This window comes from Nansenia antarctica, assembly GCF_963989245.1.
Source record: "Nansenia antarctica genome assembly, chromosome: 5".
NCBI lineage: Eukaryota > Metazoa > Chordata > Actinopteri > Argentiniformes > Microstomatidae > Nansenia > Nansenia antarctica.
The window spans coordinates 67,664,547-67,691,170 of NC_137690.1; the positions used below are offsets into that span (position 1 = coordinate 67,664,547).

Below are 26,624 nucleotides of genomic sequence, written 5' to 3' on the forward strand. Positions count from 1 at the left end.
CTGCCTGTGTGATTTGCATACTGTAATGGATGATGAGTCTGGAACATGGATAGAGAAAGGCCTCCAACAGGGAGGAGTACATTAGAATGTCAGACTCTGTTTGGTCCTTTCTGCTGTTTAGTCTTGATTTATGCTGTATGAGATAATGGGTACCTTTTGTACCTGAATTGCTGCACATGGAACACATTTAATGATTAGATACATTTTGGGTTAGCCTAACATTTGCCATTGCAAATACTAATAGTGAATTGTTAATTTGTGGCATTCTAAAGGTTACAAGTTAGGTTATAACATAATGTGACACGATCTGGTGAAAGGGGGAACAAGTCGGCAGCCGATTTAATGTTCAGCCTTTTATTTATTAATAAAATTAATGACACATCGCTAGTCAACTAACACAGCTTGTTTTGTGAGCCTGCTAACAATGTAAAGTAGTGTTATAGTTCACTAGGTAGCAGCGGGGATTACTCACCGAATCCATTGTGTTGCAATATTTTGGCTTGACTAGCGAGTTTGTGTTGTGATTCTCAACAACAGACTGTGTCACACATTTGCAATGTAATAAGTAGGCCTATTCAATCTTGTGACTTCATAGTGAAATGTGTGTCCTCACCCCAGAGCAGGCCCAATCTATTCCAACCTATTATGTGGCCCTAAGCAATACATGTTGGGGCCCCCACCTCACAACCCTGACTAGAGCAATAGAGAGAGAACTGAGAAGGAAACTTGGAAATAAATAATAAACAAATAGTAAGAAATAGAAAATAAGGTTATAGTTTATAACCAGCTTGGTTATAAACTGATTATAAACTGATTACATGGTTATCAACTGAACCCCGTTACACAAGTGAGGCTACAGGGGTCAGTGTCAGATGAGGCTGCTTTTCATTGAGACACTTGGCTAGGCTCTACCCACAGACAGGTCCTATCTGACCATATCAGGCAAAATGATTGGAGGCCCTGGAGTCCAGCGCAACGACTCCTACCTACGTTCAACCCCCTATTCTCTTGATGGTGATCTGATTGGTGTTACAACCTGTCAGTCATTTCATTTTGAACGTCTACAGCACACCTGCATTTGACTTCTCAATAAGTCTCAATTATTGCCATTGAACACAGCAACTTTACTAGACTTAGTTGTTGAGCGGCGCCCCATGAGTCTGAACACGGGATTCTCTCTGTTAATATAGAGTGCATGCATGCAGATACTGTACCTCTATCTCTTACCTCAACCTGGTCCAAACATTTCAAAAACATGAAAACTCATAATTTCTTGAACAGCTTGTGTTTCTGATTCAGCAAAAAAAAGAAGAGACTTTTCTTTCTTTTTTTCTTTGTGCTGATGGGTTCCATGCATGACGTTTTCGCTGAGGGGAAACAAAGTCTTTCCTCCTTATCTTGCCCATGTTTCCTCTATTGATTCTGCTGCTGTCTTCACATGAAACTGCGCCAGAAGTGTCAGATAGATGGATCACTGTTAGCCCAAGCTGGCATAGCTCTGCACCGGCGACAGACGGCACAATTCCGCGTGGATCAAATAAATACAGATGTGAAGTAATTAGTTGTACTCCCAAGGAGCCCATCGACAACACGACGCTGAAGATGGGAGCCATCAAGCTATAGCAGCGTGCATCAACCTACAAAGGAAACAGGGACTCAATCTGGTCACAATCCAGGTGACTGTTATAGTTGTCCTAAGATAATAGATTAGACACCCTGTCTCAGACAGCCTGTCTAATCTATTATTTTATACATACGACAACTTCGGTCTGGGAAAGGACAACTACAGTGCTCTGCATACGTATTGGGATTTTGTCTTGTTTTAGCTCTATACTCTGACAGTTTGGATTTGAAATCAAATGAAGTACTCATGTTTAGAATTGGTATAACTAGTGGTTGGCACCTTGCAGTGTAGCCTCTGTGGTTGGTCTGGTATGTATCCTGCAGATGGGAGTCTCTGACACATTCACACGCCTACCTCCTGGAGAGTGTTCCTGATCTGTTGATCTGTTGCTTTCAGTTTTTTAGTTTGTTTTATTATTATTGGTGAGCATTCTTCGGTCCTCCATTGTAGAAGTCTTCCTTGGCTTACCAGCCCGTTTGCAATTGCTGCGCTCACCAGTGCTTTCTTTATTTCTGATTGATTTTTCAGACATTTCAGCTTCATAACGACCGCCTTGCCACTGGCTCTTTGACGTCTCTTTGGTCTTCATGTTGACAGTCACCAATAGCAAACAACAAAGGCAGATGCAAAGCCTAGAATCATTACGGTAACAGCTCTCCTATGCCTGCACAACAATAATTTCCAATACGTTTGGTGCCCTGAAATGGGGGGACTGTGTATAAAAAGGGTTTCTAAATGGTCAAACTAATCAGAAAATATAATATATAATATATAAAATAAATAATCTGTTATATGAGTATAGAGCTAAAAGAAGACAAGATGCTTCCCAACCTCCCAATTGAGGGCAGCTCAGGGCACTATATCTGTGTCTGTTGGTCTAGAGGTGTGTTACTTCCTAGGGATAGTTGACCCAAAACAACAAATTAACCTTATTTTATGGATAACTAAGATGTTTGTAGATTACTTGCTACTCATCTATGAAATTAGGTGAATTTGAATTTTGAGTGACCTCTCCCGTTAAGATAAATAATGAAACATGAGAAATATTATATTGTAAATCAGGGGGTCTAAAACCATAACACAGTACTCATAATATATATATGCTTTGAGCTACAATAACAATATTAATTATGCAAATAACTGTTGGTGTGGTCGCTTTTATTAAAAAACAACTTGTGAATTATGTGGATGCAATGGATTTGTGCCAACATTGGTTTTGTATTTAGATGGTTTCAAATGTATTGATACTGGGTTGCTTCAATTACATCATGTGGCACAAATCCATTGCATCCACATAATTCAAGTAGTTTTTCATGTTTTTTATAAAAGCGACCACAACAACAGTTATTTGCATAACTAATATTGTTATTGTAGCTCAAAGCATAAATGTATCCGAATATTTACAGAGGAGAAATACAGCAAATCTAGAGTTTTCTACAGATGTTAATGTCATGAGACATTGTGGCAGGCTGACATTGCATAGCCTCATCTTTCAATGATCAATGTAGCCCATGCTTTGATCTCTTATAACCACCATCGTAAATGTTTCTTCTAAAATGAACCCACTGCTATAAGTGCCGTGCACAATGAAGTAGAGTGGTACACTTTCCGTCATAATACCGGGATGACATGTAATGCTGTATCCATTTGTATGAAATAGAAATCCACTGTTTCACCCCTCGCAATTACATCCCCCTTCAGAGAATGGGTGTATTTATGCCTAGCAGTTAGCCATGCATTGATTTAATATGTTTCTAATCAGGACATACAGCTCCAGGGCCTAAAATGTTAATTTTCCCCTTCTGCTTACAAAGTAGCCTTTGATTTTCTGTCATGACCGTAATTACTGTGTATTGCCACTAGATACGGCAAGAGCTTTGTGTGGTCTAATTACAAGGTAATCATCGCCGTAGCGACAGCATGTTGTTTTCACCTTTTTGTTTTTACTCGGGCCCCCCCAACTCTGCCTGGGAGGCCGCGGCAGACCCACTGCAGCTCCTGGTTATTACCTCCCACCACTCTAACTCTCGGTGTGACACTCTTAAGAGTGGAGTGTGTGTGTGTATGCATCTGTGTGTGTGTGTGTGTGTGTGTGTGTGTGTGTGAGAGAGAGAGAGAGAGAGAGAGAGAGAAAGAGAGAGAGAGAGAGAGAGAGAGTGAAAGAGGGTGACTGTAATTGTTGTGGTATTTGTGCTGTTAATTACTGAAGTAAACGGTTGAACTACTGCCAGAGTCCTTTGTGCTCGCCGAGTGAAAGGGGGGCAGCAGAGAATGGGAGCGAGAGGGGTGGAAAATTGGGTTTTTACCATCTGGGGACCCTAGGAGAGAGGGAGGAGGGAGAGCAGGGGAACGGTAGAACAGAGAGGGGTCCAATCGCTGGCCAGGGCCTGAGGGCCTGGGTCCATATGGAGGCAGCACTTTGCTTGCGCTTTATTGCACACCTAGCTGTTTTAATCAATGGCAAGCCTGTTCACACAGCCTACAGCAGCGAGAGGTTATTTCTCATTGTCACACCATACAGGCCCTCTACTTTTGCTTTTCTCTCCTCTCCTCCGTAACTTCATTGAAAGACTTGGGGCGCTTAGGTGGCGTAGCGGGTTAGGCGTCGACCATGTAACCGCAGGGTGCATGTCATCGCTCCTCTATCTCACCCATCCTTCCTGTCTAAATCTTCACTGTATCTGTCAATGAAAAAGATGAGTGGGACTGCCCTACTCAGAAAAAATAACTTAAAAAAGAAAGACTGAACTTGGTGGAGAGCGGAGAGATGCTGTATGTATGTGTGTGTAGATGTGGAAAGGTGGAGAGATGCTGTATGTATGTGTGTGGAGAGATGCTGTATGTGTGTGGAGAGATGCTGTATGTGTGTGGAGAGATGCTGTATGTGTGTGGAGAGATGCTGTATGTGTGTGGAGAGATGCTGTATGTGTGTGGAGAGATGCTGTATGTGTGTGGAGAGATACTGTATGTGTGTGGAGAGATGCTGTATGTGTGTGGAGAGATACTGTATGTGTGTGGAGAGCGGAGAGATACTGTATGTGTGTGGAGAGATACTGTATGTGTGTGGAGAGATGCTGTATGTGTGTGGAGAGATGCTGTATGTGTGTGGAGAGATGCTGTATGTGTGTGGAGAGATGCTGTATGTGTGTGGAGAGATGCTGTATGTGTGTGGAGAGATGCTGTATGTGTGTGTAGATGTGGAGAGGTGGAGAGATGCTGTATGTGTGTGTAGATGTGGAGAGGTGGAGAGATGCTGTATGTGTGTGGAGAGATGCTGTATGTGTGTAGATGTGGAAAGGTGGAGAGATGCTGTATGTGTGTGTAGATGTGGAGAGGTGGAGAGATGCTGTATGTGTGTGGAGAGATGCTGTATGTGTGTGTAGATGTGGAAAGGTGGAGAGATGCTGTATGTGTGTGTAGATGTGGAAAGGTGGAGAGATGCTGTATGTGTGTGTAGATGTGGAGAGGTGGAGAGATACTGTATGTGTGTGGAGATGTGGAAAGGTGGAGAGATGCTGTATGTGTGTGGAGATGTGGAGAGGTGGAGAGATGCTGTATGTGTGTGGAGAGGTGGAGAGATACTGTATGTATGTGGAGAGGTGGAGAGATACTGTATGTATGTGTGTGTAGATGTGGAAAGGTGGAGAGATGCTGTATGTGTGTGGAGAGATGCTGTATGTATGTGTGTGTAGATGTGGAAAGGTGGAGAGATGCTGTATGTGTGTGTGTGTAGATGTGGAAAGTTGTCTCTTTTGTCACTGAAAGGGGGAGAGGGGCACATGTTGGGTCATGTAGGAGAGATTCTGGGAAGTAGAGAAATAATTGTATTCAACTGTGTTTCGCATTGACCCCTTCAAAATGTACTCCTGTTCTATTTCAACCCTCGCTTGAAAGGTCTGAGGAGCTATATTATTGAATAAGAATAAGAATAAGAACAAGAACAATACGTTATTGTAGCCTGCTAGTTGCGTTTCTTTTCATATTTTCATCATCTTATCCTTGCGGAGCCATAATGAGATCACTATTATCAAAATAGATGATCAAAACAAGCCATTACATGTGATTAGGCTACAGTCCTATTGGTCACAGTACTACATATTGAACACATAGAATTGTACCATAATAAAGAATGAAATGAAGGAGGAATTCAGCCGGCTACTGCGTTACGAGGCGGGCTGGGATCTCATGACGGTAAACAAACCCCACTGCACCTCTGTGTTACACCCATTACAACTGGATCGCTGATGTGGATTTTTTATTATAATTTTTAAATTATTATTACAACCTTTGTTTTAACATTGCACATTTTTATTACAACCCAGCTCCACCCTCAGCACAGCATACCCCCTCACGGTGACTGTGAGCCTAGGAACGAGACCACCTATACCCCCCTTATCCCACCCATCTTGTTTGGATCTCTCTAATCTCTCCTTAAGAGATGTTAAGAGTTTGGGTTGAAGGGTGTGGTCACATGTGAACATCCATATTGTTGGTCTGGCCTTGCAGCCGAAAGAGGAAGGAGCAGAGAAGCATTTTTGGTTTCAATTGTTTTATGATCTCTCACAATCATTATGTTAATTCATAACACTCTTTTTGCCATATTGTATCACCCTGTGGTTCAACAATGAAATATTAAAAACACAAATAACCAAATCTTATATCAAATAAAAACCCAAACCTCCTTTTTGTTTCTCCAGTGGATATCAACTTTAATCTTCTTCTCACATTTAAGATGTTATGGTTAAAAGGTTCATAATAACGATATTGAAATGTACAGGTAGTATTAGGGGGTATACTGATCTCATGTCTCATCTTATGCCCTTTTCGAAAGGTTGCTCACACATATCCCATCAACTAACTGGGTGATTATAAACGTATAATAAGATCATATAATAATACACCTATGATAAGAAGGCCAAACGGCTATCATACAGTCACTGTTTCACTAGATATGGGTCGTTCATCAACACTGTAATAATAATAATAATAATAATATCTTAGATTTATATAGCGCCTTTCTCAGACCCAAGGACGCTTCTCTACCCCTGGAGAGATGTAGGTGTTCTCAGATGTGGTAACCATGCTATGTGACCATCCATTCAGCTCAGTATCAGCCTACCCTAACATTGCCTCTGTGACACTGAAGCAACGCTTGTCTAGATGACAGTCTCCTTTACTTCGCTATCTGCTGGATTTGTGATTAAATTTAGCGAGCTGCCGGCCGATGGTTGAGTGTCCAGACACTCTCCATTACCATCCAGAGAGAGTGTCTGTCTGGGAAAGCTTAACACAGCAATTAACAACATAATTAAGTGACAGAGCCATCGTGGCGTTGCTGGAGCCCAGGAACAAGAGAGGTATTGATCAGAGGGAAGCCAGTTGGCCTCTGATTGATCACCTGATTGATTGGCTTGCATAGGCATGAGAGAGAGGAGCTGTGTGTGTGTGTGTGTGTGTGTGTGTGTGTGTGTGTGCGTGTGTGCGTGTGTGTGTCTTTGTGTGTGTGTGTGTGTGAGTGTGCGTGCCTGCACAGATGTGTGTGTGTGTGTGTGTGCATATGAGTTTTTGTCCCAGAGGAGGTAGCTCTGTGACATGTGACACACTGATAATGACCTGTCACGTTCACTGCCTGGCCTCTAGTGTTGAACACACACACAAACACACACACACACACACACACACACACAGAAACACATAATATCCACACTGCGTAAAATCAACACAAGGCTATAATACAGCTGAAATGGCACTATCATTTCCAGTGTTAGCATATGTGGTTTGCAATTACGCATGGTAAATATTGCTAATGTTACAGGAGAAAATCCATTCTACTGCAGATCCCTTTGATTATTGAACAGATGCAAGAGCAGCATCAGTACTGCGTACCGCTGGTATCATCTCTGATGTCACAGTCGCTTTCCTTCCCCTCAATACTTCACAAAAACACACACAAAAACACACACACACAAACACACACGCACACCAACATACACATACACACACACACACACACACACACGCACACACACACACACACCAACATACACATACACACACACACACACACACACAAACACAAAAAAAACACACACACATACACACACACACACACAAACGCACACACACACCAACATACACATACACACACACACAAAAAACACGCACACACACACACACACACACACACACCCTGCTCTACATTGCTCCCCGGGGGGCAGTTCCACTGCGGGACAGAGCCGAGGATAGGTGGGGAGGGAAGTGGTGGTAAGACATCAAATAAACTGCCATGTCTTATTGTGTCAATAAACTAATTCCCCTTTAGAGGCCTAACCTTTGACCTTAGGGAGACCGACCAATTGAGGAGTGTGCTGGTTGGGCTGTCAGGTGCTAACACATGTCTCAGGGGGGTAATGGTGTGTTCTAACTCCCCCCCCTCGGAAACTCTGAGTTTCCCAGTTGGTGACATTGGTAAAGTCGTAAATGTGTTCAAGTGCTTCTGATGTCAGAATAATTATTCAACCGATATTATTTCAGCCCGCTAGCTCGTGTCAATTTGTGAATGTTAACAACATGGACATCCTAAAGAAGCTTCTCCTTTTTCTGCTCCTTTTTGAGATACATCTGGGGAACTACTTTCTCAACAGTGTTAAACATGTTAACTCAAACGCACCATTAGACGAGCCTACTGGACCAATCTCAGACTGCTTTAACCAGAGTTGGGTTCAGTTCCAATTCACTTCAGTCATTTAAATTCAGAGGATGAATTGAAATCCAATTCATCACCTGAACTGACTGAATAGGATGGGAGTTAATGCTAATACTAATACTACTACGACTATAATAATAATTATTGTTGTTGTAATAACAATGATAATAATAATAATCTGCATAGCAACTGTGTCTTTCTATGTGTGCAAATGACAAAAAAACAAAAACTATATAAGATATAAACTAGGAAGTCTTCAGAAGATGATCGAGGATCAGCTCCGTCAGTCCCAAACCTTATCCAGTATGGTTGAACAGAAAGTCACCTTAGACCAGTGCTTTTTTTGTTTTTTTTGTCATAGACAATTTCATAAATTCTACCCTTTATAGGTCAGATGATTCAAACGAAATGTTCCATACAACCTCGCTCCCCTGTTTCATCGTTTCACCACTAGAGGGGAGTATTACATGGACAGAATAGAGAGGACGGACCAGAATAAGGTTATTACAAGTTTCACTGTCAAACTACTGGGCAATTACTGTGGAGAAAAGACCTTGCGTGGTACTGTACGTGATACGTATCTATCCTATACTTCTACAAATACATTTAGCAGTTGAACAGGCAGAATGTAACCCAGCAGTGTCACTTTCATGAAGAAGCGCCATTCACACAAAGGGCTCCAGTTAGAAAAAAACATAATGGTAGCACTTTAGTATGGGGGACGCTGTTTAGGCACTAAATTTTATTTTATTATTATTATTTTTGTGTCTTAATTGTTAATTAATTTTTAAAAATGCCATTTCTCTTTATTCAGTGTTTTCTCATTTTCATGTTATAAATCATGTTTCAAGTAGCTGGCCAGTTACTTATGATTTCAGCAACCCTTCAATCACTGGTTCACTTCTGGGGATTGAACCAGCGACCTTGTGGTTACTGGCTAGCCTCCCTAACCTCTAGGCCAGCCTCCCTAACCTCTAGGCCAGCCTCCCTAACCTCTAGGCCAGCCTCCCTAACCTCTAGGCCAGCCTCCCTAACCTCTAGGCCAGCCTCCCTAACCTCTAGGCCAGCCTTTGCTCCCCAAATACATTGTTGTGTGTGTGTGTCTTGAGGGCTGGGTAGAACACTTATAAGCTACAAATGAGTGCCTAACGTATGTTTACTAAAATAAAGTGTTACTGACATATTTACTATATTGTATCAGCTACGGTACCCTTGTCTAAATGTGGACTGGAAACACACACACCACTGCTCTTATCTGTCCAGAAACATACAGACACACATGGACCAAAGGCTGCTGCAAATGGATTGGTGACATTACACATGTAGTGAATTACCCATAAAGATTCAGGATGCAGTTCGTAAATACTTGTACTTTCCAGTATTAAAATGTACCACAAAGATCCAATCAAAACACCTATACTAGAGCCATGGCATCAGATAAGCGAAGCTGATATGAATCATTTCATCTTGAAAGCTGGCTATTGACTGGCTAGTTTCCAACTCTCTTATGTGGACATTTGGATAATGAAACAATATGGGACATTAGAGGTAACAGAATACTGGAGGAAAACAGACTCCCGTCCTATTACAGTAAAGAATCCCACAGAGAGAGACACACACACACACACACACACACACACACGCGCACACACACACACACACACACACACACACACACACACACACACACACACACACACACACACACACATGCAGACCACAGACAGACATGTGCACAAACCACAAACCTGTCTGCTTCCCAACAGCCATTTACATTCAAACCTGTTGCAAAAACAAATAAAAATAAACACTGCCACCATCTATCTTCAGGGCGTACTGGAAGGTTGGGAGAGAGAGTAGCATATGTTTGCCCTTGTACTCCGCTGGCACATTGTGGTGTAATAGAGCCTCAGCTGCTGGATTGCGGCTTTTAATGAAAAAGTGGGGGGCCGCAGAGTGCAGGTAAGACCCCCCCAGAGGTCCTGTTTCACGTGGCTTTGTTAAGGCTGACAATGAGGCTGTGTGGGTTTGATTCTTACAGACTGGGTAAATGGTCTATGGAGTCTGACTATCACCCTACACACACACACACACACCCACACAAACACACACACACACACACGCGCACACACACACTCATAATAATAATAATAATAATAATAATAATAATAATAATACATTAGACTTATATAGCGCTTTTCTAGACACTCAAAGACGCTTTACAAACTGAAAAGATATAGTAGTAATAATAAAAAGAAACACAAAATAAATAAAAGATAAAAGTATAGGGGCCTAATTAAGGTAGTGCTGAGGAAACATGGGAAGGGGAGGGGGAGAGGGTTAACTGGTGAAAGCAAGCTTAAAGAGGTGGGTTTTGAGGGCCTGTTTAAATGTTGGCAGGGACACATGCACGCACACATACACACACACACACACTCATCTCATCTTGCTTTTGAATCCATGTTTGGGAGTGCACAACTGCACACTTCAGGGAAAGGGTAGAGAATTAGGACGCAATGAGTAATGACGGGGCCTAAAATGTTGCCATGTAAAAACGCTGTCGGGCCATTATTTGTTGATCGAGAGTAACGGGCCATTATTGGATGTCGAGAGCAGAAGGTCAGAAAGCAAGCAGGCGGCCATTTGCATTTACTGGCAGGGGCGTTTAAGTTGCTGAATTGAATCGTCTCGCTGCGACCACTGCCACCGGGCATTTAGTTAATAACACGTTGTGGATAATTTAAACTCCACCTATTAAAGGAGTGTGGATCAGATCACTGCTGTCACTTATGTAGAGGGTGGCAGGCAATGTTGGAGGTACAGTTATCAGACCGGCAGGCAGACAGACAGGCAGGCAGGCAGGCAGGCAGACAGGCAGGCAGGCAGGCAGGCAGGCAGGCAGGCAGGCAGGCAGGCAGGCAGGCAGGCAGACAGGCAGGCAGGCAGGCAGGCAGGCAGGCAGGCAGGCAGGCAGGCAGGCAGGCAGGCAGGCAGGCAGGCAGACAGGCAGGCAGGCAGACAGGCAGGCAGGCAGACAGGCAGGCAGGCAGGCAGGCAGGCAGACAGGCAGGCAGGCAGGCAGGCAGGCAGGCAGGCAGGCAGGCAGGCAGGCAGGCAGGCAGGCAGGCAGGCAGGCAGGCACGCAGGCATTTCACCACCATTGACATTGACTAAGGAAACTATGTGAAAAGCTGCCAATGTTTTTGATGATCGGAGAGCGGAGCAGTCCTGTATAGTCCGAGGTGTGTGAACTCTGTAAGAGCTGTGAGCATTTATTTGGCCATAGGGAGCTGTATTTATTTGAAATGTATTTTTAACCTTGCCTTCCCCACAGGATGTCCTAACCGAATGTCTTTTGTAGTAAGGACACAATTCGTTCACAGACTCAATGACCGGGTAATCTCATATTTTATGAAAAAGTACAGCATAATATTAATTCTGTATTCTGCTTTACAGTTGCTACATTGATTTGAGTTACAAGAGCTACACACAAGTATGTATTGGATAGAATTGAATAGTACTCTTTAAATAGTACTATTTAGTGTGACACTTAAGATAAGTATGTACTCTAGGGTTTTGCACTGGCACAAGGCCAAAAGAAAAGAGTCTCTTTGCACAATTGTACCTTTCAAATGAATGATGAATTCCAAATCAATTGCTATCCCCTGGCCTCATCCCCTAGGAACTCTTGTAGATCTGAGAGGATTTGATGAATACAAACAGTATGATAATAGCTTCATCTCTGCCCTCTGATTCGATTGGTGAATTATACATACAGTATATCGCTATATTGTTTCCACCTATCTAGTCTTCTCAGTTCTACAGGGGTAGCTAAGAATTAGGGTCTAGTGGGAGATTTGGAATACAAATTAACTCTTAACCTTGATACATAAAATCCATTTGGTGGCTGTATGCATAAGGTGCTATTTCTTGAATTCGCTGATAGATGGGACTGAATAATCAACATATGAATAATGAATAGCCTAATTCATTGCCCAGACAATGTCAGCAGACATTGGGCTCGTGGTGGCACATACTGTATGGCTCAGTGCCCGAAATGGCAAGTAGTAGTAATAGTAGCAAGTAATAGGCCAGACCTGGTCGTAATGTGGGTGGCCAGCCCTGGAAGGGAGTTGGCCATTTGCTATGGCCGAGATCTGGTATGAAGAATGTAGCCCTGATCTTGTAGTTACTGGCTCACCTTTGTTCTGAGTGGGGTTGACAAGTACTGGGTGAGAGTTGGTATTTTGCTCATGGGCCAGCTCTGGGATGTGATATCTGACCCTAATACCTTCTTGTAGTTACTGGGCTACTTTTGGTATAGGGTTAGGGTTAGTACTGTGGAAGACCAGTAATAGGTGACAGTTGGAACTTTCCTTACAGTATGGGCCAGCTCTGGTACTGTATGTGGGCTATGTACATTGTACATTTCAGTCTAAATAAGTTATTGTAGTTGCTTGATCACTTTTTAGATTTTGCAACAACAACAAAAATGCCCAAAACATTAAGCTCACCTGTGGGCCACACACAGTTCAGATCTTTGTCAGTTGGGCTATGAATTTCGAATTATGGAACCACAATTGGTGTGGACACAGTGAAACAATCTGAGATTCAAAACTGAACGCTGCAGTTTGACAGCTTTATGCAGATTTGAGCCGTTTTACAGCTTGACACAGTCAAACCAAAGCCAGTCAAAATGAGAGGAGTACATTTCCATAAATGGTCTGTGTGTTTAGAAATACACAGGTCTACCATTCAGGAAAGACAGACTTGGGCCAGATCTGGGCCATCCCCTCTCTGCTTACAGGGTATGCATGTTGGCCACAATGAAGACTGTGTCAATCTGATGCTCAGGTTTAGTGGCATCCTAGGCTTCAACAATGTCATATTCTACTGTATGTATGCAAGTATGATGTGTCTTATAACACAACGTGATTTCGATGGATAACCCTAACCCTGACCTGACAAATAGGCTTTCTTTGTTATTTATTTGGCTCTTTCAAGCTGTTTAGATATGGGTCATCTAAAGTATTGTATGTAATGTGTTGCTTTATCATAGTTTTCAGTAAACAGCAATATTCTATAGAGGACATTCAACATTGTTCTCCCATGTCACCTTTAGTGGCAGACGAGACACGGGGAAGGAATGAATCACTTCAACTGATATGCACATACTCAGGAATGCATAGCCAAGGATACAGGCCTCCGTTGCTAGACAGAGAAAACCCCCAGAATCCACCTTAACTCGTTGACCTCACCCTCCATAAATGATTGACATGTGAATGCTTTAAAAGGCTCTCAGAACTTTCCGTTGATGTGTTTGATTAATATTTCAGCTGACAAACAAGCTACCCGACACTCTGTTTACGGCACAAACACAACGTGGTTAGAGAGAGGTCAACCTCTTGGTCACACACACACGCACACACACACACACACACACACACACACACACACACACACACACACACAAACTGTGGCCTTTTTTATGAGATAAGAAATGGGTTAACATTCTAATCATGAACCATACAGCGAAATAATACTGTAGCATCTCTTTAATTGTGACAGATAGATACAGAATATACGACGCAGGCAGAAAGAAGGTGAAATCAATGTGTTGCTAAATCTGAGTGGGAAAATATGTTAAAGATGTTAAAAAGCAAGTCCTAGAAAAAGAACAACAGGTATATCAAGTTGTGAATGCGAACACTCTTCTATGGATCTAAGACGTCTTGCAGTCCAGTCAGTGCATATTGACAAGCAGTCGACTGATGAAAAGACATCCAAGGATCCTCTAAAGTTAAAAAAGGACCTCAGCCCCTATTCACCTGAAGATGTATTAGAACTCAATCACACCCATTCATTCAACACCCCCAGGAGTTGCTGTGTCCATGCAGAGGTGATTGTCTTGTAGTGATCTACTATTCATAGTCATTAGAGAACCGGTTTGTTTGTGATGTCATTAACCAGTCACCCTCTTTTAGAACCCTAGAGGCACACGGTGGATCTGTGGCTGGAATCTCACTGTCGTGCATCAGTAGAAGCTTCCAATACGCAAGAGGAAAGATATTCGGTCTTCTGGTGTTAATGAACTCATGATGGAGATCTGTTTCTCGTATGTTTCCGCGAAAGACAAACACCTGCCTGTCTTTAGAGTAATGCGGAACGAGTAATGTGTCCATAAAAAGAACACAAAGTTGTGTGTCTACAAAGCAAATTAGTCATGGAAGTACTTTCAAAGACTTGTCTATTACGAGGTAGACATTAATCATTTAGCTCTCGTGACCTATGTGACATTACAGTGTATTAACTCAAACCTTTTTCATGGCAAATTGTTTTATTTCTTGTATTATTTATTTATTTGAGTAAAATGTAGTGACTGAAATGTGAAACATAACCCATGAAACTGTGTAATCTAATCTCCAGTGGTTGGCTATGGTATCCAGCCTGATCAGCATCATAATAGCCCTCAGAGGTGAGGTAGTGTAGTGTAGAAGTGGTGTAGTGTTATTTATGGTGAGACTCAGCCTTAACTAAACCAATGTCAAGGTTCATCTGTAGGAGGACACACCCCGTCAATCACTGGATGGCCCCTATGAGAGGGTCAAGACTGCAACAATATTTCCTCTTTATTAAAAACAACTGGCTGTGCACAGTCATAAAAGAGAAATCTCTTGGGTGAATCGGACAATATAAGGTACAGCAGAAGAGTAAATGTACTGAGAGTTGAGCAAATCACATAATCAATTTCTCTTTCCTTTAGATGGTGAATATTCGTATACCATACATGTTTTACTAACACTCGAGCCATTTTCATATGTTTTAACAAGCCAGCCGATGGACCTAATAACAGTGAGACAAAAGTTACCGTATGAAAGAACATGTAGTGAAGCTTGAGAGACTTCTTAACATGTTGATATTGAATGGGAGGTGAATTCTCTCATCTCTGTCCTCTAACCCATTAACTGGTTAGGCTACTATATTCAAAGAATCAACTCATTAGCTAACCAACGTTTTACCAATAAAAACCCACACAGCCAGCCAGTAGGAGAACCCTTTGAAAAACCCTTTTAGGTTCTAAGTAGAACCTTTCTTTTAGTTTGTTACAAATGATACAGTGACCGACCAGGCCGTTCATATCTGCTGAGGTACAGTAAACCTCCTAATATCCTGACCTCAATTTGGGGCTGTTTACTGAAGGTCTATGGGAGAAGGATTGTATCGATCAGATGGAGGTCTTTGGCAGCATCAATAAACAAGCGAAGGTTTCAAGGCTGAAGAGACACGTCTCTGTTACATCAAGAGAGTTCTCATTAATCTGGATACCAGCAAAAGAACAGGCTCCAGATGTTTATCACACCTGTACAGCAGTTGGTCTATAGGAATATTGAGATGGATCTATCTATTTTTTTTATTTTTTTTATAAAAAGTTCCAAGATATAACCCGAAAACAGGGAGGTAGACAGTGTTATGCAGTTCATTACTATATAAATTTTTTACATGAAGCTTGATGTGTCATATTTTCAATACAGATAGCATTTTAGTCTTGTCCATGGCCCCTTTGTGAATCCCATTATTCATGAACCAATCCTGAAGTGAACAGGCTGTTGTCTAAGATGGCTTCTTTCCTTGTTTCTTTACTTCTTGCAGAAAGTTAAATAAGTGCACCTCATATGTTTACAGTCAAATTGAGCTCACTCTCAGGAAACGGCTTGCCGATAGAGGGAAGAGGGACTGCCTTAAAGAGAGCTGCCAAGCCTGATCAAACGCTTTTTAATGACCAGACGCTGAACACCGACCGGGCCTTCCCTCTCCTCGGAGCTAACTCAGGAGTTTGATTTCTGATAACCTGGATTGCTGACGAGGCGTCATCTTGCACCCCCCCGTCTCGTCCCCGTCCCGGTCCCTGTCCCCCATAGTTGAAGGCACTATCGTCCAGTCCTGGGAGAGTGTGTTTGACAAACTGCTATAGATTCTCCTTCCTTCTCATCAGAGGGTTGTGTTGTTGGCAGCATTAATCAGTGGTTGATAGCCAGGCTTTTTGTTTTTCCCTATGCTCCACCGCCACAATTAGGCAAAGTAATAATTTCAGGCATTACATGGAAATCAATGGACCCCTTACCCCCTCACTGTTGATCTGTGTAAGGGATGGGCTGGGTTCAGAATGGGTCAGAGCCCCGGGGCTTAATGATTGGGCCTCTTGCTCGACGGAAAAGGTGAGTCGATCCTGCAACCTGTGTGTGTGTGTGTGCGTGTGTGCGTGCCTGCGCGTGTGTGTGTGTGTGTGTGTGTGTTTGTTTGGGTGCATGTGTGTGTTTCACAAAAGACAGTCCCTCTGCTCTCTCAAATATCAAATAGGCCTACACTGCTATCATGATTACTCATCATAATCACTCCTATTCCCTTTTATATCACTGATCACCATCGCATCTCCCTAATAGCTCTTCACAAGGGCATGTCAACAGAAATAGGTCTCATCCTTTGTGTCTGCCTCTGAATGCCAAAACGCTTTATCGTTAGTAAGCACTTCTCTATAACTTACGTACCTCTGAGCTTTTTCTCTTTTGTTGACTTAGATGGGCCACAGAGGATGTGAAAAACAGGCACAGGGCCTTTTCAATGCTGTCCTTTGATTGAGGGTGCCGCCCAGAGTGCTTCATGGAGCAGCTATTGGGCCCGCCCGGGGCATTTAAGGTTAGAGGCTTTTGTTTTAAACAGAGACGCACGCCAGAGGGAAACACGAGCCTATGTGGCAAAGTGATCCCATTGGCCTTGGTTGTCAGGCTGTGCTTGCCCAGGCAGCTCTAAGCCGTGTGGCGCCAGAAGTAGCTTTAACAGCCGTTTATCATTACACATAACCTAGGTCAGGTAGGGTAGCATATCCCTAGTAGAGCTGCTAACCCACTGCTGTAAATCAACAGGAAAACAAGACCCTACTTTGCCCAGAGATCAATGTCTTGTAAAGGAACCGCAATCAGAGAGCGTTGGCCAATGGCCGCAGAGAGTGAATCAGCTACAGAACGATAAGGCAGTAATCAACAACAGTTTAAGTGTTCCTTGTTGTACATTCAATTACATGCTGATGACTCGTGCCAAGTGGAAATCTTTAAATACTAATGCCGTGTTAATCTTAGGCAAGTGAAGAAAAAGAAGAAGAAAAAAAAGCTTCTACTTGAACACCACAATCAATCGCTAAAAGAAACGATCGCTTTATTACGATTTGTTTATCACTGCTTTCCCAAAAGAAAAAGTTGTCATTGAGCATTTTAGTGAATTAACGAATCAAGGTTGAGAGGGAGGTCTGACCTCCTGTAATGACATTCCATAGTTCACACTCTTGAGAGGTCTAAGGGTATTTGAACATTAGCCTATTCAATGTAGGCCTATCTGTGAGAACAATGGTCGGACAAGTATGCATCCGAGACGAAGGTCAAGTTTGAGACGGATTTATGAAAGACAGCAGTGCATAGGCCTTGTGCTAATACAAAAAGGGAGAGGGAGCACAGTGAATGCAAAGCGCCGTGTGCACACAATAGTAGCCTACGGCTATCCTAGGTTCTTGAAAATAAATAACATGTTATTTTTCTTTTGAGGTATTTGAGGCTTTTGCCAATATCTTGATTGGCACTTCAGTTTTATCAACTTTAAAATATAATATATTTCTTTTAAGGTTAATCACTGAACGAGTAGGCCTATCGAGTTCTTACAAACTCATCACATTTGGGTTAGTAAAGACAGCATTTCAATAACTGATCTGTGTGTGTGTGTGTGTGTGTGTGTGTGTGTGTGTGTGTGTGTGTGTGTGTGTGTGTGTGTGTGTGTGTGTGTGTGTGTGTGTGTGTGTGTGTGTGTGTGTTCTAGGCAACTCTACAAGCACATCAGGCTCCAGAATCGACTAACAACCAAGTTCAATCATCCATTCACTCCCAGACACACAGTGTTATGTACAGGCATAGACAGTATAACGGTCCACCAGACTTCTACTCTACTCCAGCCAGGCAGGTTCACATGTAGAATGTATCCGGGTGCAATTACGAAACCTCCGGAGAACTTCCTGGTTTGGTTTTGTGATGCTGCATAGCAGCGTAGCTAGCTGTCATTTCCAAATAGTGAAATAACACAACTATGTATGTCAGTGAGTCAAACTAGGATGAAGGAACAGATACTCGCTTCGATGACTTCTGCAGTGGCTTTGCTCGCCCGCTCTCACATTGACTGTGTGTTAACACCGTACAGTTGGAACTGTTAGCTGAACGCTAGCTGCACTGATGCAAGCCATAGGGTGCGTTCGTAAATTCACTCTGAGACCGCCGGAGTGCACACCGCGTCCAACGTCATAAAGGAACCGAGTCATTTGATTGGACGAGACGCATTCCATGGGTGCTGATCAGATTTCCAGAGCGCATTTACGAACGCAGCCACAGTGTCGTTGGGTTTATTAGCTAGCTAGCTTTTTTGCTAGCCCGACAGATGATGATTCTGTACATTCGTCTGTTATGCTGTTACTGGTTTTAAATAACTTCTGCGCCATGGACACCGAGGGCATCGTGATCCGGATAAAGACACCGGTGGGGGACATGGACTCCTCTGTGGACTGTCCGTCACTGCTGAGCTTTAATGACCTGCTGGTGAGACAGACTGATGAAGTTTGACAGCTAGCCAGGATACCTACCTGTGTCTTGAATGATCTGACAGCACATTATGATGATGATATGTCATGAAGACCCAAGTATGCTACTAAACATATGAATACTTTTCAGGTCGCAATACGGGATGTCATGCCCGAAGCCACAATCACTGCGTTTGAATGTAAGTTACCTACCGGCATCATCACATGCACATCTGGGTAGGATGACCATGATGACCACATCTGGGCAGCCTAGTGACAAACTTATTCACTTAGATTAGCTACTCTCCTCAAGTCTTCTAGTGTGTGTTTGTATGCCCTCTGAAGGCAATTGGGGACCAAGTGTGCCAGACTACTTACTTACTTACTCACTCACTCACTCACTCACTCACTCACTCACTCACTCACTCAGTCACTCACTCACTCACTCACTCAGTCACTCACTCAGTCACTCACTCAGTCACTCACTCAGTCACTCAGTCACTCAGTCACTCACTCACTCACTCACTCACTCAGTCACTCACTCACTCAGTCAGTCAGTCACTCACTCAGTCACTCACTCACTCACTCACTCACTCACTCAGTCAGTCACTCACTCACTCACTCACTCACTCACTCACTCAGTCACTCACTCAGTCACTCACTCACTTACTTACTTACCTAGGCGACCTAGGCTACTTGATGGTGGTCGCATAATTGTCTCCTCTCTCCAGTGCCTTTGTAGAATCGTGCCTATGTTGTGAAGGAATGCTGCCGGATGGGATTGGAATACAACACATGTTTATTTCTAAGTTATCTCTTTCTCTGGGGCATCTGCCAGTCTCCTACAATACACATTTGTTAATATCGTCCTCTGTGTTTCAGATGAGGATGAGGTTGGGGATAGGATCACTGTGAGAAGTGATGAAGAACTTAAAGCCATGTTGTCATACGTGAGTATTGCTCGCCAAGCCTTATCAAGATTGGGTCGCGCCACTAATTACCTGGAAATGGCTTAGCCTAAAATATGCTGTAACAGAATAATTAGTTGTTATTACCTATACATGTTTTTGGGGGTATTGCAATTTATTTTATTTATTTTTTTAATTCCGGGGGGGATAATTTCAAGAAATAACCCAAAAGTATTTGTCATAAATTAATCAATAAAATGTGTTTGTATAGCACTTTTCTTTACATTGGCTTTACGACCAGAACAATACAAATAATATATACAGTATCGTAACACCCAACCATAGACCCTGAAAAAGCAAGCCAAGGGAAAACTCCCCCGTGGGAGAAAAAAAAACAAAACACAGTGGCAAGGAAAAAAAACTCCCTGGTAGGAAGACACTTTAAGAGGAACCAGGCTCAGAGGGACCCATCCTCCTCTGGCTTGTCAGCCACTGAACAATAAACTAAGTAGTAACATACAGGGTTTCCGCGGATCCTTAAAAAGTCTTAAAAAGTCTTAAATTCATGTATATAAAATTAATGCCTTAAAATGTCTTAAATTCATTACAAATGTCTTAAACTGGTCTTAAATACTTTACCCAAACGTCTTAAAATTGTCGGGGCAGGACTATTTAATTTTACTTTTTCTCGCGGCATTTTTCTATTGAGCAAACGTTTAATTTCATTGAGTAGCGCGCAGACTCCTCCCCCTTGCGTTCCTTTGGTTATAGTCAGCTGCAGTGCTTGCTACCTAGCATTAGCCAGTCTGCGAGATGGGGAAGTGCAAGTTCAACGAGAGGTGGCTTGACGACAGAAGATTTTGCGATTGGCTTAAGTCCACCGGCTACCCAGAAGAAGCAAGATGCACTGTGTGTAGGAAAACATTCAAACTCGGCACCATGGGCATTAAGGCGGTTGAGAGCCACCTAAAAAGCGAGAGGCATAAAACGGCTGCTAAGGGCCAACAGCAGACGCCAGGAATCTCCCAGTTCTGCGTGTCTGCCCCGGGCTCAGCGCCCCAGACAACGGCTGCCGCTGCTAGCAGCACTGCTAGCGATCTCAGAGCAACGTTTGGTGGAACACCTACACTGAAATCGGAGATTGTGTGGGTTCTCAATACAGTGGTAAAGCACCAGTCCTACTCCTCCAACGAGGGGATTGGAGATATCTTTCGGATTATGTTTCCCGACTCCCAAATCGCCACTACATTTGCTTGTGGAAAGGACAAGGCGTCATACATAATACGTTTCGGATTAGCTCCTTACGTCAGAAACGAGCTGATCGCGAATGTGAACGAGTCAGTTTTTGTTCTAATGTTTGACGAGAGTTTGAATCATGCCACAAAAAACAAGCAACTCGACGTGCACGTGCGGTATTGGGTCGGCGATCAAGTGGAGTCGCGTTACCTGGGCTCGCAGTTCATGGGACACGCTAAAGCTCAAGATTTACTGCAACACTTCAAGGTAAGTGCATTTTGTCAATGACAAAGTATTAGCTTTACATTAATTTTGGCAGATACTGGCAATGTCATGTAGATTCAGTATAATAGTAGGCGTACCATAGGGAATGATGCGGTGTAGTCTAGTCATTTCCACGTTATAGAGAGCCACAGAGAGGGAGAGGGGACGCGGGAGCGGGCGGGGGGATGGTGGGGAGAGAGAGTATCTAAGGGCGTAGGGAGAGGGAGTAGATGGATGAGTTATAGTTTGTTAACTGAGGATGTGTGCAGACAGAATGTTAAAGTACATTGAACCATTGGCAATCATGCTATTATTATTGTTATTATAATCATCATTATCATCATCATTTATTATTATTGTTATTATTCTCATCATATTCATGTCATTCTCAGGAGTGTGTGGAGAGACTGAACCTGAGGAACATGGTGTCCATCTCCATGGATGGACCCAATGTTAACTGGAAGTTTCTGGAGCTTCTACAGCAAGAGCATGCTGAGCAGTATGGTGGTGCCCAGCTGGTTGTTGTGGGTAGCTGTGGGCTCCATACCCTACACAACGCATTCAAGTGTGGATTCTCCATGTGGCAACTGGAGAAGGTAAGATGATTATAACTATGAGAAGTAATCTTTCATTTGTCCCACAAGGCAAATTGGAATATTACAGCAAGTGGACACTTGACAGGATTTAAAGAGAGCATGAATTTACAGATGTTTCATACTATTAACTCCTAAGTTATTTTTCTAAGGGTTTATGCAATCAAAAGTGTCTGCACACATTATGTGTACAGTTCAGTCATTCTGTCAGTTTAGTTCTGGTATGTGTCTGTGTGTGTGTGGTCTACTGGGGAGCGCTGCTGGTTGAGCAGTCTGATAGGGCAGTGAGGAAGGACCTGCAGTATTGCTCCCTTACACACTTTGTGTCATTCCCCATGAGAGATGATGGCTAATTCAGCATTCTCCTCTCTCCCACCAAGGTGTTGAGAGCAATGCACTTTGTTTTCCACAATACACCAGCGAGGAGGGATGACTTCATTGCCCTCACCAAATCCTCAGTCTTCCCATTACCATTCTGTGGCCATCGGTGGATTGAGAACCTGCCAGTTGTGGAGAGGGCTATAGAGGTAATTAAAATCTTGATTTATATAGCACCTTTCTAAACAAAGTTACAAGGTGCTGCACAATGTATGATAAAATAGACATGCATGATAAAATAATACATACACATGGTGGAATTAAAGGTATGGCCATCACTGGTGAAGTATGTGGATGCAGTGAAGACAAAAAAGTTGCCAAACCCTGGGACAGCGTCATTTGACACCATCGAAGCAGCCCAGCGAGATCCGCTCATCTTGCCCAAGCTACAGTTCTTCATGGCCATCTCAAGGACCTTCACTCCCTTTCTCACAAAGTACCAGACTGACACACCAGTCATGCCATTCCTTGGCAAAGATTTGGCTGACTTGTCCAAGGTAATCAAATTAATAATGAACAATCAACAACAAAAGCAAAACAAGTTGAGTGTGTGTGGGCATGCTGAATGTGTGTGTGAGCAGGGAGAAATGGCAGATGCTACTGGGTGGCTTGATTAATTAAACTCGTCCTTAGTCAATACATAAAATTACTGAAAGATTATGTTTTGGCTAAGTAAAGGTTACTTATCATACTGTTATTGATATATTGCATATGTGATATGATATTATTTTAAATAACTATATAGAAATGCATTTCATGGTTAATGTGGTTATCAAAGGTACTTGCTTTACAATCATCATGCATTTTCTTGTTACCCTTTCAGAGTGTGCTGAGGCGTTTCGTCAAGAGGGAGCATCTCAATGACATCACTCCACTGCAGCTGGTCAGGCTGGATGTCGCTGATCAGAAGAGCTGGGTCAACCCGAAGGAAGCCGACATAGGCCTGGGTGCTGAGGCAGCCCTCAAGGTAATTTAGATGTATTACTTAACTTTATATCAAATGATGGTCCATATACAGGCAGGAGAGAATACTGTGTTAGGCCATTCAGTTGTATTTAAAACACATTACCCATCTGTCAGGACCTCCAGAGAAAGGGGACCGTAGGGGAGCTCACTGCCCTAGAGTTTAGGAAGGACTGCATGACGGGTATGTCAAATATCCTAAAGAAAGTCCAGGACAGGAGCCCCCTGAAGTACCCCATCGTGAGACAGATGGCATGTCTGGACCCCACAGTCATGTACGCCAACCCAGACGGATGCCAGGGAAGAATGAAAAGTCTAGTGCAGAAGTTACTGCAAGACAAGCAGTTGTCTGGAGGTGTCTCTGCTGGTATGAATAGTTAATAGAAAAGCTGGAAATGTTGTCCCTGATTATTAGCCAATGGACAATTGGACATAAGCCTGTCTGCTAATCAGGATTAATCATGTAAATAATATTTCACATATTTCCTTTCATCTGTTTTGTTATAGGTGATGTGATTATCCAACAGTTTGGGAACTTCCTGTCTGTTGAGGCTAAAAACGAGCACTTCCTGTCCTTCCGGCCCATGGAAACCAGGCTTGACGTGTTCCTGCATGGCTACCTCAGCCAACCCTACCCTGAGCTCTGGGGTTTCTGTCAGAAGCTTCTTCTCCTATCCCATGGGCAGGCGACAGTCGAGAGAGGCTTCTCCATTAACAAGGAGGTGGAGACCGTTAACATTCAGGAGGACACTGTCATTGCCCAGAGACTGGTCTGTGACTATGTTGCAGTTTGTGGGGGGGTTGCCAATGTCCCTCTCACCAAGGAGCTGCTAACTTCGGTGGGATCAGCAAGGTCAAAGTACAGAGAACACCTAGACCTGGAGAAGAGGAAGAGGCAAAGCGCTGCACAAGGGCAGAAAAGAAAAGCAGCAGAAGAGCACATCATCGAGCTGAAAAGGAAGAAGCAAACTCTTCTAGTGGTATCTGATTCTCTGGAGAAGGATGCAGACAAGTTTGCTGAGCAATCTGAGGGGAAGTCCGGCACCTTGATGGCTCAGCTCATCACAAAGTCTAACGTCCTCAGGAAGAGATACAAAGAAAAAATGTGTGATTTGAAAAAAATAGAGGCAGAACTGGAGAGTAAGGCCACAGAATTGAGGCTCATGCCGTGAGTGTGTTAAGTAGATGGGGTTTTTTTGTTAGATGTTTCCGACCAACTAATTGCACTTTTAATTTAATTAAGTTATTGAACCAGAGCTTTTATGTTCAATAAACAAAACAAGTAAACTTGAATGAGTCTCATTGATTGACATGCTATGCTTGTATTGTAGTACAGTGGAATCCCCTAACCATCGCATATATATATTTTTTCGGTCTTAAATTCCATTTAAAGTGGCATTAAAAAGGTCTTAAAAAGTCTTAAATTGAACTTGCTGAAACCTGCAGAAACCCTGAACATAGTATAAGTGGTAATTACCCAGGGTTACCCAGGCCCATGTAGGAAATGCTGCTGGTTGATCCTATAGCTACAGTATGGGAAATACGTATTCAACACATAATTTTTTTAATTTAACATATTTCCATTGCAGCTATTCATATGAAATTTAGACCAGACATTGGTCAATAAACACTCAATAAAACTGCAAAGCTAAAGAAATTGTAACACTCAAATCCATAAAAAAAACATATGTGCAATAAAGGGGAATGACACAGGAAAAAAGTATTGAACACAGTAATAAAGCACTAAACCAACATATGCCACTAATGACTTTTCCTACCTGTGCTAATTAGAATCAGCTGGGTTAGCGGTTAGTTTGCCTTCATTTCCATCAAAATGATATTTTATTATTTTTCAATCAAAAACTGTAAAATGAAAATACAAAAATTCCTGTATGTGATCATGTTTAAACTCACATAATCACTCTGCATCTATGAAGAGTTCAATCATTTCATGGCAGAAATATGTCTTCACACAACAACCTAGTGTTATTGTTGCACTGTTACAGAAGATTTCAAAATAACACCGGATTAGAATGGAGATGATGTCTATGGAAGAATTCTTTAAACTTCCAATGCTTTCAAAGAAATGTAATTACTGACCCCATACTATTGAGGAAGGAATTGCAACATTCTTTTTCACTGTGCCATTGAGTGCTCAAAGTGTTTTTGTTCAGGGGGAAAACCTATTAAAAATCTATTACTACAGATCTTTTTACCCAGCGGCAAAATGCTGTCATTGCTAAGCAGATTGGCAGAAATGCTACAGTACTTTCTCTTTTCTTTTCTGTCCCACTTCCCTTTCTTTTTTCCCTTTTTTTTTTTAACAAAGAACTGAATTTAGACTGAGGCTGCGTTCGTGAATTCGTTCAACGTCATAAAGGGGCCAAGTAATTTGATTGGACAAGAGGCATTCCATGAGTGGTGATCAGATTCCAGAGCGAATTTACGAACGCAGCCTATATGTCTGCTGTGCCAATATGTGTCGTCATGGCAACATGTTACCTTTGGCAAGTGCCAACCCCCAGTATTGGTTGGACCAGGTTTAGGCTGAAACAGTGTTTACCTTAGCTATGAACAGGAGTTGAAATGGCGGGAGATGGTGTGGTTTTCAATAATTACTTAAAAAAAACAAAAAACTATTATTCATATTGACCTAGTTGGCCAACATTCACACTGTATGTTCATTGAATTAGTAGTACAATTAGTCAATTGTTTCTTGAGTAGGCCCTACATCAAGGTCACCTGCAAATGTTCCTGTCAGTGAAATTATTTTATAATCACTTAATTTGTTGGCATGGTTCTTTTTTTGTAAAATACGTCTGTTTTTTTCCTTCTTGCTTGTTGATCACTTCTAAAACGCACATACCCACACAGAATTATGTTGCCATATTCCTCTATACTTACTGTTCACATCGTGGACATTAAGAGTAATGACTTGTAATGGGTTTCACCACGAGGTACAGTCGGAAGCTAAATGAACTATCAATTTTTATTATTTATTATTCAGTACTTAAAGTTTCGCCCCATTAAAAAGCATGCCCCTCTGGGCAGATACATTTTTCAAAATCTACTTTCATCTGGGGATGTCTTTTACCCCCCATCATCTTCCAATGATTCTGTTATAGCCACAGGCTCAGTCTCCTCTGCTTTTCTGCTATCTGTCTTTATTGCTTAATATTCTCTTTGGATGTTTTTTCCTTCTGATTGGGTAGAATAGGGCTTCTGGTGGTAGAATGAAGCTGAGTAATCAGAGAGAGACTTAGACAGCTGCTGTGTCTAATATGTAGCGTTAGGGCAAGAGAAAATATACTGACCTTCCTTTGATTGATATCGGCCGTGTTCT

General features: G+C 42.5%; 2 protein-coding genes across 2 annotated transcripts in view; both read left to right on the forward strand.

The window, feature by feature from the left end:
• Positions 1 to 18,696: 18,696 nt before the first annotated feature.
• The window catches only part of map2k5 (mitogen-activated protein kinase kinase 5), a 71,220-nt gene continuing 63,292 nt past the window's right edge, over positions 18,697 to 26,624 (forward strand). Inside the window, exons 1-3 of the mRNA XM_080532542.1 lie at positions 18,697 to 18,958; positions 19,091 to 19,139; positions 19,822 to 19,889. Of these exons, the coding sequence (XP_080388668.1) occupies positions 18,827 to 18,958; positions 19,091 to 19,139; positions 19,822 to 19,889 (249 nt within the window). The 5' untranslated portion in view covers positions 18,697 to 18,826. The remainder of the gene's footprint in view (positions 18,959 to 19,090; positions 19,140 to 19,821; positions 19,890 to 26,624) is intronic.
• Positions 20,512 to 24,453, forward strand: LOC308159110 (uncharacterized protein; the record flags this gene model as incomplete). Its single annotated transcript, XM_080532863.1, has 6 exons — positions 20,512 to 21,943; positions 22,321 to 22,467; positions 22,585 to 22,815; positions 23,142 to 23,285; positions 23,399 to 23,648; positions 23,789 to 24,453. Exons 1-6 carry the CDS (start codon positions 21,770 to 21,772, stop codon positions 24,451 to 24,453), a joined length of 1,611 nt encoding a protein of 536 aa, XP_080388989.1. The 5' UTR covers positions 20,512 to 21,769.